The sequence below is a fragment of the Miscanthus floridulus genome, chromosome 7 (assembly GCF_019320115.1).
Source record: "Miscanthus floridulus cultivar M001 chromosome 7, ASM1932011v1, whole genome shotgun sequence".
Taxonomy (NCBI): Eukaryota; Viridiplantae; Streptophyta; class Magnoliopsida; order Poales; family Poaceae; genus Miscanthus; species Miscanthus floridulus.
Window position 1 is genome coordinate 49979201 of NC_089586.1, and position 12102 is coordinate 49991302.

The following is a 12102-nucleotide window of genomic DNA, read 5'->3' on the forward strand; positions in this document are numbered from 1 at the left end:
GGGGGTACAAGCGGGGAGTGTATTTTCGGGGTACCCAGCTGGGGACATTAATTCGTGAATCACCATCGAGTCGGTACGACTTGTCTTAACTCTAGCATCGTAGTAAGAACCGAGAGATGGAAGGTGATGAAATGGAATTGATTGCTCAACTCTTGCTTGAAAGTAGAACATGTGCTTACATAGAATGGCTAGATAATGAATTAATACAGCTATTAATAATATCATAAATAAGGACTCACTAATAGTATTGCTTTCTGCTAAAAAGGAAATCAGCAAACCATAAAGTTTATCATATCCCTTCGAGTCGGGAAATTATTCCCACTAGTCGGATAAGTCTTGCGAGTACATTGTGTACTTAGGATTTATTTACCCCTATTACAGGTAATGCTTGAGGAATACTATTTGTGTGGAGGATTCTTCTGGTGGGCACAGACGGATCCTCGTTCTTTATCGCTAGTTGTTTATTTTTAATTCTGTTGTTTAATATTCCGCACTCTAACTTTGGAAATATAATAATGTACTTTTTATGAACTTTGGATGTATGAAATGGATTAAGTATTATAACTCATTCTCATTATTGGATCATTGGAGAAAATGTGGATCTTTTGGGTTCTCCCTTAGGGTGTACCCGATGGATATCGCCCGTTGTAGCTTGCTTTCGGTGTGTTTAGTGTCTGGTGGAAGACGAGCAACTCTGTAAGTGTGCTATTTCGGGCGGTTCTACCATAGGATGTCTCCCTCTACACCAATCGTCGAAAAAGAGGTACCTAGGGTCAAACTTATCTGCACCATCGATCCACTGAAAGAAAAAGCACCTCTTATGGGCCTACACAACAAGATTCCAACAAAATATTAGTAGCCTACTTACACAAATGAAGAAAAAAAGATAGTGGAAATAATTACTTACATTCAAACGACTGCATGTGTAGAAGCAACGCGCCGCTGTGTCTGGATGTCTCGATTGAAACACGTCGGCTGAGAAACCACAGTGACAGTTAGAGATAGGGAGATCAGGAGGGACGGGGCATCTTTGCTAGACACGTCGGGGTATAATTCTCGAGGATGACCCTGTTTTCACCAAAACTCCTCCCGATACATTTCTTGCATCTAAATAAAACGGTTGTAATTTAACAAACAGAAATCAAAACATCACAAATTAATGTCAATGAGAACCATTTGCATTACAACAAATAAAATATAACATACACTTTGGTGCAAACTCTATCTTAGATGCAAACATAAAAACTATATAAAAACTATACTTTGGTCAGTAAAAATAAAATTTGGTACATCAACAGTGTGTCCATATATTTATTCACATATAAAAGTTGAGATGCAAACTCAAACAAGCAAAATTCATATAAAAATTGACCTTAGAATACATGGTAATTATAATACTAACTAACCAATTAACCTTAACATTGGCAATCCTAATCATAATCCTTCAATCCAACGTTCTAACGAACTCATATTTTCCTCCATACCCTAACTACTCATTCAAATCCTTTGATCCACCATGGAGGCCGAGGAGGAGCTTCATTACCTTGACAAGGCTGAGGAGGAGCTTTGGGGAAGGTAGGGAGGGGGCCGGCAAGGGAGGGAAATTCGGCGGCCGGCCATGGGGGAGCCGGGAGGCAATGGCGTGGCGGTGCGGTCTGGGAGGCACGGTGGCAGGGGCTGGGCGGCACAGAGGTGGCTGTTGTGCGGCGTGGAGTGGAACAGAGAGGGAGGAAAGGGATTAGGCCGCGAGCCCCTATTTGGCTCTGTCGTGCCCTAACGGGTGGCGCGTCATAGCCGTGCCCTATCGGTGGCGCGGCAAGGCCTGCCATGTCAGCGACCAGCGGGGCGGGATGTTGCCACGTACGCACCCCTGCCGCACCGCCATGCATGGCGCGATAGAGTTGTCTCATCGCGCCCTAGAAATAGGCGCGATCAAAAGTGTTACTTTTGAAGAAAAAACAGTGTTAGAATTAAAAATAGTTTTTAAATGTGTTAAAAATTAAAAAAATCCCTATCATCAAATGGCCTGAGTGATCCTTGTATGATCTAGACATACTCCCTTTTGCAATTACTCTGTGGATTCTGTGTTTGTTTCTTTGGATAAAAGTTTAGCACTGTCACATCAAATCTTTTGATATCAATTAAGAGTATTAAACATTGGTTAATTTCAAAACTAGTTACACAGATGGAGGCTAATTTGCGAAACGAATCTATTAAGTCTAATTAGTCCATGATTTGATAATATGGTGCTATAGTAAACATTTGCTAATGATGGATTAATTAGGCTTAATAGATCTGTCTCATTAATTAGTCTACTCTTGCACAATTAGTTTTATAATTAGCTCATGTTTAGTCATCCTAGTTAGCATCCGAACGTTCGATGTGATACGGCTAAACTTTAGCCCCTTAATCCAAGCATGCAAGACTCGCCTTAGGAATATAGTAGTGTGCATATGCAGTCATACACCAATCATTATCCAAGAACTACATGCACTGTTTGATATAACATACGATGTACAACTAAAAGAAAACTCATGATCACACTAAGATACAAAAAGTAAACCTATGCTAAGCACCCTTATGAGTTATGAAACAATCCTAGTTATCACTTAATGAAGCTTGCACACAACAAAGATAAGCAACAAGTAATGTAAGAAAGAAAGTGAGACAAGGAGATAACCAAATTTTTTTCATATTATCAGGTCGTTGCCACAAACCCTAGTCTACATTGGAGCACCAAAGAGTCATCAAGACTCGGTTGAGCTCTGCTTCACTATTTAATATACCTTCTTCACTTTGGAATGGCTATTTTCAAACCATGAATGGCTATATCCAAACCATGAACGTCAGTTAGAGCCTCCTGAACAAGAACTCAACTGAGGAATGTTATCTACTCGCAAAAAAAGAGAGGAATGTTACCAAGTCCTCCATCAAGTTGTCTAGGCGATGCCAATCACCAATAGTAACAAGTCTTCAACTCCAACTTGAAAAAATCCAACTAAGAACACCGGTAGCACTTAAGACTAGGAGCGAGGTTGTTTGGTTCTAAGGCCTTGTTTAGTTGATCTGTGGCTTTTGCAAAAGCTACTGTGAGCTATGACTTTTGCAAAAGCTGCTATGGAAAAGCTATTGTCGCATAGTTAAAAGCCCGTTTGGTTCAACAACTACGGGTTTTGGAAAAGCTACTGCCAGCTTCTCTCACTTACGAGCGAACCCCGCTTGTTAGCCTCACCACATCCATCTTCTTCCTCTTGACAGAGCATGTAGCAGAGTTTGGCGCATGGGGGCTCATCGGTCAAGGCGTGACAGCCTGGGGGCTCATTGGCTATCGGGGTTACGATCCCTGGGTGTCTCAAGGCATCGACTAACCAGTAGGCCGAGTGGCCCATGATACAAAAGTTGTCTTGAGCCCAAATGACCGAGGCTTAGCCAAGCTAGATGAACCAGGCCAAGCGCTGAGGTTAGGGTCGGCCATGACCCCTCCCTCTAGCCTTGGCCGCCCGCCCGCCATACAACAACACATGAACTCTTGCTATCCCGACCTTTGGAAAGGGACGGGAGAGACCGAGTCCAGCCAAGCACGCCTGCTCCAATAGGAGCAAGCCCGCCACACTGACCCCACAAGGACTGAGGGGACAACAGTCTCCTCAATCCGGTCAGACACCATCCTCGCGCCATGCAACAGAGAAAAGACAACACCGCCAAGCAGTGATGGTAGGTACAGAGAATCACCATCCAAATACGACCCAACAAGACATTTGTATGATCCCATCTGCTATAGTATGGCATCCACGATGGTGCCCTTGATTTAGAGGCCATCCAAACCTACGCGGGACATGACCTCAGAACCCAATGCAGGATGACCAGGAGATGATGACAAAGGCCACAGTGGGACCACATCATGTAGGACAGCTGGCGAAACACCGCCATGCCCATAGTGTCGCCATGACGGACACTATGGCACCATGTCACGCCATGCTACGACGTGAGCACAAGACCATGACGACAAGATGGCGTTACTTGTAAGCGAAGTTAGCTAGGCCTCCTCCCTCAGGCTCATGACTCTTCGGTCGGGAGAAACCCCCTCTCTGTACGAGACCTGGCTCTAGACTCTATATAAGGGCAACCAGGGCCTCCTTTTGGGAGACTCACACTAATCCAATCATTCTCATTCACACCGGGCTCTTGAAGCTTTCCTTCGGGCAGCCCTTCTCCTAGCTCTAGCTCTCCTATCTCTTCCACCATTCTTGCACCCCCCATTGTAAGAACTTTAGAGCATTCAAGCGAGGAACATGCACTCAATCATCTCTAAGACTGGATGTAGGGCTCTGGCCTGAACCAGTATAAATCCTCGTGTCTTTTGTATGCTTCCATCATCTTCCTAGAGCAGCGTGGTATTTGTATAAATTTACTAGTCTGGTTTACAAAACACCAACACTGGCTTAGCACTCGCTGGCCTGAGCTTGCCTGTCTGGTGGGCGGCGACTTGGCCTATGGGCAGCGTGCGTTGTAGGCCGTAGGTCTTGCCCACACCAGAGATGGGGATGGGACCGTGTTGTGCTCGCCGGAGCGGAGGACGAGGAGCTGCCCGCGGTCGACCTGCGCCGGATCTAGTGGAGCATGCGGTCACGTCGACTAGAACCACTCGTGAAAGCTCGACCAACGCTGGATCCATGGAGGAGGAGGTGCATCAGACGCTGGCCATGGAGGAGGAGGAGGTGTGCCAGACTCCGACCATGGAGGAGGAGGAGGAGGTGCGCCGGCCATGGAGGAGAAGGAGGAGATGCGCCAGACGCCGGCCATAGAGGCGTGTCGCGGAACACTCGTGGATGTAAAAGGGGCGACGGGAGGAGTGAATAGAACTGAGCGAATCATTATTTTCTCCTTATAACCAGTAGCAGGTGGGTAATTTTTTTGGCTCAAAAGACAGTGCGAGCAGGGAAGGTGCTTTTGGATTTGTACCACAGTGAAAACTGCTTTTGGGTAAAAAGCAGATGTAACTTTTGGCCATCTAGTTGTGCTTTTAGCTTTTGGGGGGCTAAAGCCATAACCAAATGCCCAACCAAAAGGGGCCTAAGCCATAATATGCCACAACTAACCTTGGACAAGTGTGGCAAGCCATACCCCACAAAAAAAGTGTGGCAAGCCAAAAAAAAGTGGTTAGGAAATATTCAGATTGTTTTGGAAAGAGGTGGGAACTTGCGTAGAGGAATATAGCTGAGCAGGGATGTTTTGTAAAGACCAGTGCAGAATATTTGAAGGAGGCCGAGGAATTGGCCAAGCAACACAATGCCGAGCTGTATGGACCCCGTCGCCATATCTTTAATGTACGGGGCAAGGGTGACACAAGATTGGGCAATGAACGTTATGGTGGACGAAACTACCGAGTTGATCTTGAAAAAGTAGAGTGTAGTTGCAACGTCCCTCAGATCATGCATGCCCCTTGCACTCATATGATCACGGCCTGCAGGGTTCACGGGTATAACTATGAGGATCGGCCATATATGTCACCCTTGTATCTCCGTTCGAACACCGTTAGTATTTGGGAGAGGAGCTTCGAGCCATACCTTGACCCGACACAGTGGCCACCTTATCATGGTTATGACTACATATCGCATCCGGATCTAATGAAGGTAGGCAAGGGTAAGAGGAAGAAGAAGCGACTCAAGGAAGAAGAAGGTAGGCAAGGGCAGTGTCGTCCTCATCCTCATCCCCCTCATCAGACAACACAATCGGATATTGAACGGTGCGACCAGCTCGCGTTCTGTGCTCATGTAACTTCTTTTCCTCAAATCTTGCACGGGCCACCTCTACGGCATGGTTCTCGCTACATCCAATCCCTTCATGTATGAAATGCAATAAGTTAGCAACACGATTATATTACATTTAAAAGCAGGCAACGAAAATAAAAAGACCATCATAACATTCCCACCTGCATTTCCTAGTGCTCTGTTCAAACAAAAAATTATATCATATATGTCTTAACAAAAGAAACAAAATATGATTTCATTTTTACCACAAAAATAACCAACCTCATCATAGTTAGACGCCGGCCATGGAGGAGGAGGAGGTGCATCGGACGCTGGCCATGGAGGAGGAGGTGGTGTGCCAGACGCCGGCCATGGAGGAGGAGGTGCGCCGCCCATGGAGGAGAAGGAGGAGATACGCCGGATGCCGACCATAGAGGCGTGTCGCGGTCCACTCGTGGATGCGAAAGGGGCGACGGGAGGAGTGAATAGAACCGAGCAAATCATTATTTTCTCCTTATAACCAGTGGCAGGTGGATAATTTTTTTTTTGGCTCAAAAGCCAGTGCGAGCAGGGGAGGTGCTTTTGGATTTGTACTACAGTGAAAATTGCTTTTGGATAAAAAGCAGATGTGACTTTTGGTCATCTAGTTGTGCTTTTAGCTTTTGGGAGGCAAAAGCCACAACCAAATGCTCAATCAAAAGGGGCCTAAGCCATAATATACCACAGCTAACCTTGGACAAGTGTGGCAAGCCGTACCCCGCAAAAAAATGTGGCAAGCCAAAAAAAAAGTATGGTTAGGAAATATTGGGATTGTTTGGTTGTTAGCCACACTTATTACACTTTACCTTAGGCAAGTTTGACTAAATTAGTAAGTGTTTGGTTTACGGCTAAACTTAAGCAAGATTCATTTGGCCTCCGTGTATCATTGAGTAAAAAAAGAATGGCAAGATTTCTTTAGGCACGCCAATGAGTGTATTGGAATATCTTTAGATATGATAAAAATACGATCCTGTGTATTGGATTGGTCCTCAAGTCATGCAAACTCTCTATATATACCACGGAGAGGCTCACTCACCGCATAAATCATTAGTAGATTGAGATCCTAAGTACCGGCTCGAAATCAAGTCATGTATAAACTCTATATGCTGGCTGAGAGGCTCAACACAAATCATCAAATTTCGCCGGATCTATTCCTCATGCAGCTCCATTTCTCATTTCTGCGTTCCAACTCCCAATCGCAAGCAAGCAGACATGTCGCTCTCCGCCGTCAGCTGCATCTGAATTCATGTATGCTCCGCTCGCTCCCCCATGCGATGCCGTATGCCGCTGCTAGCCTTGCCTGCTACTCCTGCAACTGCTCACGCCACCGTTTGCTACCCGGTCTGTCTCCACGCAGGGAAGAAGGCAGAGCGCGCGCGAGAGAGAGGTGGTGCTTTGCTTTCGTGGGGGTGTTTAGAGCGTGTTTAGTTGTCCAAGCTTTGGAATTTGGGCTACTGTAGCACTTTCGTTTTTATTTCGCAATTTACAACCAAACTGTGTAATTAGTTTTTTTTTCGTCTACATTTAATGCTCCATGCGCGTACCGTAAGATTTTATGTGATGGGTACTGTAGCACTTTTTTGGAAGTTGGGGTGGGAACTAAATACGCGCTTAGTCCCTAAATTCTAGAATTTGGCACTATGCAAAAAGAAGATTCTCCGTCACATCAAATTTGCAGTACATGCATGGAGTAATAAATGTTAACGAAATTAAAAACTAATTACACAGTTTGGTTGTACTTTGCGAGACGAATATTTTGAGCCTAATTAGTCAACGATTGGATAATTATTACAAAATAAAAACAAAACGACACTGTGTTCATCAGTCTTTGACAGCTCTAGCTGCCCGCCCGGGTCAGACTTCAGAGGTCAGAGCTCAGAGGCGAGGAGAAGCATTCAAAATTCAATGCTAACCTCATCATGCATGGAAATTGCAACCACGACTCGCCCGGTCGCCCCTCTCCCTCTGCATGCTGACGACATGTCCGTGGCTGCCTGCTCTCTCTGCCTTTACCCTGTTCGCTTGTTGGTTTTAACCAGCCCAAATCAGTCAACCAACAGTATTTTTCTCTCACATAAAACCAGTCCCAGCCAGTCCAAACCAGCCCAAAAACCAACCAGCGAACATGCTGCTTGTTCTGCTCTTCTGCCCATATCATACTGTCATGCTTTCCTTGTTCCCTTTTCGGCTACCAGGATATTACCGTGCTAACGTTAACATCTACCAAAAAAAACTATTATAAATAAAAAACCAAAAAAAACTATTATAAATAAAAAACCAAAAATAAACAACTGATGAAACAAATACAAATTCACTATCTTGCAGAGATTGGTCATTTCTCACTCGTAAAAAATAGACAGCCCACACAACGCTACTAAAATTGATTAACATGTTATATAATCTGCAAACAATAGACAGAAGCTAAGGATGACCGTCAAATGCACATTATGAAAGAACTAAGTGCCTGTTTAGTTGCACTTCATTTTGCAAAAAATTTCAAGATTTCTCGTCACATCGAATCTTTGGACGCATGCATAAAGCATTAAATATAAATAAAAAATAAAACTAATTACACAGTTTAGACGAAATTCACGAGACGAATCTTTTAAGCCCAATTAGATTATGATTGGACACTAATTGCTAAATAACAACAAAAGTACTACAGTACATTTCGCCAAAAATTTTGCAAACTAAACAAGGCCTAAGGACCAGATCTACAGTATTACAGCTTTATTCACCACGGGATGAAATTCGTGGTTCACCTGTGCTGTAGCTACTAACAACCACAAAGAGTGGCATAAAGGGGATAGCAAGTTTTACGAAGCTCATAGAACCAAAGGCTGGAGCAAAGGAATCTTAAATGCAAATGCCAGAGACAACATCGCGCCCTGAACTGGGGCCTTGTTTAGATCATCTCCAAATTCAAAGTTTTTTCACTCTCTCCATCACATCAATTTTTAGACGCATGCATAAAGCATTAAATGTAAGTAAAAAAAATAACTAATTACACAGTTTGGTTGTAAATCACGAGACGAATCTTTTAAGCCTAGTTAGTCCATGATCGGACAAAGTTTGTCAAATACAAACGAAACGTGCTGCAGTATCCAGATTGCAAAAATTTGCAATCTAATCAAGGCCTGGGATCGCTGTGTTTTAGAGACAGGTTTGCAAATTGTGAATCCAGGTCTGTTGTTACTATGGCTATGGGTAGAAGCCTGCAGCTGTGGCACATGTTGTTATTGCTGCTGCTGCTGGAACAATGTTCTAAGACGACCAATTTCCCTCAAGCGTCTACTGATCTGCAACATTGGTGAGAAAAAATTGGTGAATCAACTGTCTATCCAAATACATAGACAAGACATTCAGAACAAACACAGTTGTGCTATTTAATAACACTTGATTCGGTTCTTAAAAAATGAGATGAAGATAGATGATCTATACGTAGTGGTTTTTTATCAGCAAAAATGAAATTGCTACGGGTCACTTGATTAGAATGAAGAGTGCACCTCTACGACGTCAGGTATGTTGCATATCTGTTTGAGGTCTACAATCTTCATCCTGCCCTCCAGCTTCTTCTTATTGGAGAGACCTCCATCCTTCTTCTTATTGGCCCTCTCCGGCACGTACTCTACATCCACCTCCACCCTAATTGTCACTAATGGCCTGTCACATATTAAAGGCCTGAAAATTCACTAACATCAAACTAAAATATATAATACTAATAAAACAGGAAGTTATCTTATTTCTAAGGTTGAAGAAAAAAGTTTCATCTAACTTGATTCTGTAATTGCTTATTAATTCAGTTGGACTTTGGATCGAACCTAACCTGCTGGATATCAATCTTGATGTACCTCGGTGTCCTCTGCTTTTTTGCTGTCAAAAAGCAAGCATGAAAACAGAGAAGATCTTTCTGCAGCAACCTTGTCTGATGTTACCCGAGCAATGCCTCATCCACAATGTCAGCCTGCAACTCAGCAATATCCGTATGTTCCTTCTCTTTACAGATCTCATCATCTTTTGTATCAACCTCACTAATTTCTTCTCTGACATTTCCAATTTCACTTACATGGCTGGTATCACTTTCATCGGCTGTCAATGGGGCTGCAGAGCCGGAACGCCGAGCACCAATCCCATCTCTTCACCTGCATCATAGATCTCCTCACACACTCCTTTGTCCAACAGACCTGAACTGGAGCCTCCATCATCGTGAAAATTGGCACCTTCATCGTCCTCAGATACCTCGGGGGTTGCCAAGGGAGCATGACACTCCTCATCGTCCACTTGGTGTTCTTGCATTTCCGATTTATCCGTACACTCTTGATTGGTCACAGATGGCTCTTCTGCTGAGGTCTCTTCCATTAGCTTCTCATCCTCAACGACGTCTGAAAATTCAATACAAAAACAAAAGTTAAAAAAATGGCTATAACGTGCAGCTGCTTCAGAAAATAAATGGAAACAGACACACCATGTGCATGTCTCACCTTCATCTTGGTCTTGTTTCAGTTTGTCCACCTCGTTTAACTCTTCTTTATGAGGGTCAGAAGCCTCTTCCAACTCTTCCAGAGCATCATGTCGCTGGTAAGAAACCTGTGCACCCACAGTCTCTGCATGAGAGAAGACACCTGGCTCAGCAATCAAATTTGGCATCAACAAAAGCAGCACCAAAATTGGTTGTCATTGATTGGGATAAAACACTCCGAAATTTAATAAATCTTTTTATCAACCGAAACAGAAGCGGAAGGGTGACCTTTCGAGAGACGCTCCTCGCTCGACCGCATGTGAGGGGCCCGACGGTGCCTGTGCCTGCCCGGCGGCGCCCGCGACTGGACTGCGGATCCAGCGGCGCCGCGCACGGTGGCCCAGCGGCACTTGCGACTGGCGGATCCGGCGGCGCTAGCAAGTGGTGGTCTGGCGGCAGCTCAGCCAGGACGACTGCCGACCGGCACGCGCACGACCCTCCCGGCCTGCGGCACCGCGCGATCGACACCGTCCCGGCCGGAGCCAACCCGCGACCGTGAGTAGCCTGGCGATGTCGTCAGTCTTGGAGGTCGTGAAGGCATCGTAGTTGCCCTCCATCCTTCGCGCAGCGGCCTCGAAGTCGTCGCCGTCGATGCTGGCCTTGTAGTTGAAGGCGGCGGCGGCGCCTCAGCTAGGGTTTAGGAGGGAGCAGAGGACACACGTGGAGTAGGATGACGGCGTCCCCACGGCGGAAGTAGTAGGCGACGGAAATGGGGGACGGGGATCCTATTCTCATAGCTGGCTATGACGCAGTCCCGCGCTGTGGCCACGGAGCGAGTGGTGGCGAGGCGGCGGCGGAGGAGCAGCGGCACGGCCGGGGATGCGGTGGGGGGTTAGCGGGAAGGACAAATTGGGCTTGTGTTGCTGCGTAATTGAGGGAATTGCTGAAAGCGTTGGTGTTATTTTTTTCCTGATGAAAAACAACGCAGGCGCTGGGTGCCTTTGGGATTCGATCCCTGGCGGCGGGCATGCGGGGAAGGAGGACGTGCGGGGTGAGAAGGCGGTTGACACACGGCGAACCGTGGCTATCATTTAATAAAAACGAATTTCTATATGTATATTTTTAGGTATACGATGGTTAAAGATTTTTAGCTGGGAATGTTTTTACGGGAGGACCTAATATAATTTTAATTTGGATCATTATAGGTCTTGTTTAGTTCATCTCCTAAAGTTTACTCTTTATCTCATCGAATATTTAGATACATGTATGGAGTATTAAATATAGACTAAAAAATAACTAATTGTATAGTTTGTGACTAATTTGGGAGACGAATCCTTTTAAACCTAATTAGTCTATGATTTGACAACGTGGTGCTACGGTAACACATGTACTAATGATGAATTAATTAGGCTTAATAATTTATTTTTTTATTAGTATTCGAACACCACATACGATATCCACATATGATATTTGATGTGACGTCTCAAAACTTTATACCTTAAATTTATAAAATGCCATAGTAGAGATTTCCTCGTCCATCGAATGTTCGTCGCCCGGCGCCCGCGCGTGCTTCTATATTCAAAGCTTCCTCGTGCTTCAGTACACACACAACAGGCAGGCAGGCACCGAATCTCTTTTTTTTTTTCTCGGCCATCTCTTTTTTTCTACTTTTTCTTTTGCACTTTGAGCGTTTGTTATAAGACAACCGAGCGCCAATGGAGCCGGAACCAACGCTAAAGCAATTCGGAAGGAGGGATAAATAACGAAATCTACTTTTGTATATATGTTTATTTATGTATATTATACAAAGAGGTTTATCGATGATCCCATTGGGCGACGAAAAGATTATTATCA

At 44.8% G+C, this 12102-nt stretch overlaps 1 protein-coding gene across 5 annotated transcripts; it reads right to left on the minus strand.

Annotated features, from left to right (window-relative positions):
- Nucleotides 1-8504: 8504 nt before the first annotated feature.
- LOC136463202 (uncharacterized) lies at nucleotides 8505-11230 on the minus strand. 5 transcript variants are annotated; one of them, XM_066462219.1, is made up of 6 exons: nucleotides 10537-11230; nucleotides 10271-10393; nucleotides 9616-10171; nucleotides 9296-9452; nucleotides 8927-9088; nucleotides 8505-8682 (listed from the first exon to the last, which is right to left on the minus strand). In XM_066462219.1, the coding sequence occupies exons 1-3, from the start codon at nucleotides 10565-10567 to the stop codon at nucleotides 9882-9884; spliced, it is 444 nt and encodes a 147-aa protein (XP_066318316.1). In that variant the 5' UTR covers nucleotides 10568-11230; the 3' UTR covers nucleotides 8505-8682; nucleotides 8927-9088; nucleotides 9296-9452; nucleotides 9616-9881. The 5 variants fall into 5 exon arrangements, with proteins under 5 accessions (XP_066318316.1, XP_066318319.1, XP_066318318.1 ...); XM_066462222.1 differs by lacking the exon at nucleotides 8505-8682 and having other exon boundaries at nucleotides 8691-9088; nucleotides 9296-9434; XM_066462221.1 differs by lacking the exon at nucleotides 8505-8682 and having other exon boundaries at nucleotides 8691-9088; nucleotides 9296-9444.
- Nucleotides 11231-12102: the final 872 nt, after the last annotated feature.

Coding starts and splice junctions, on each gene's coding strand:
- LOC136463202 (XM_066462219.1), bottom strand. CDS start 10,567: ATGCGGTCGAGCGAGGAGCGTCTCTCGAAAG. Junction 10,394..10,536: donor CGAGGAGCGTCTCTCGAAAG/GTCACCCTTCCG, acceptor TCTCTCATGCAG/AGACTGTGGGTGCACAGGTT. Junction 10,172..10,270: donor GAAACAAGACCAAGATGAAG/GTGAGACATGCA, acceptor TTGAATTTTCAG/ACGTCGTTGAGGATGAGAAG.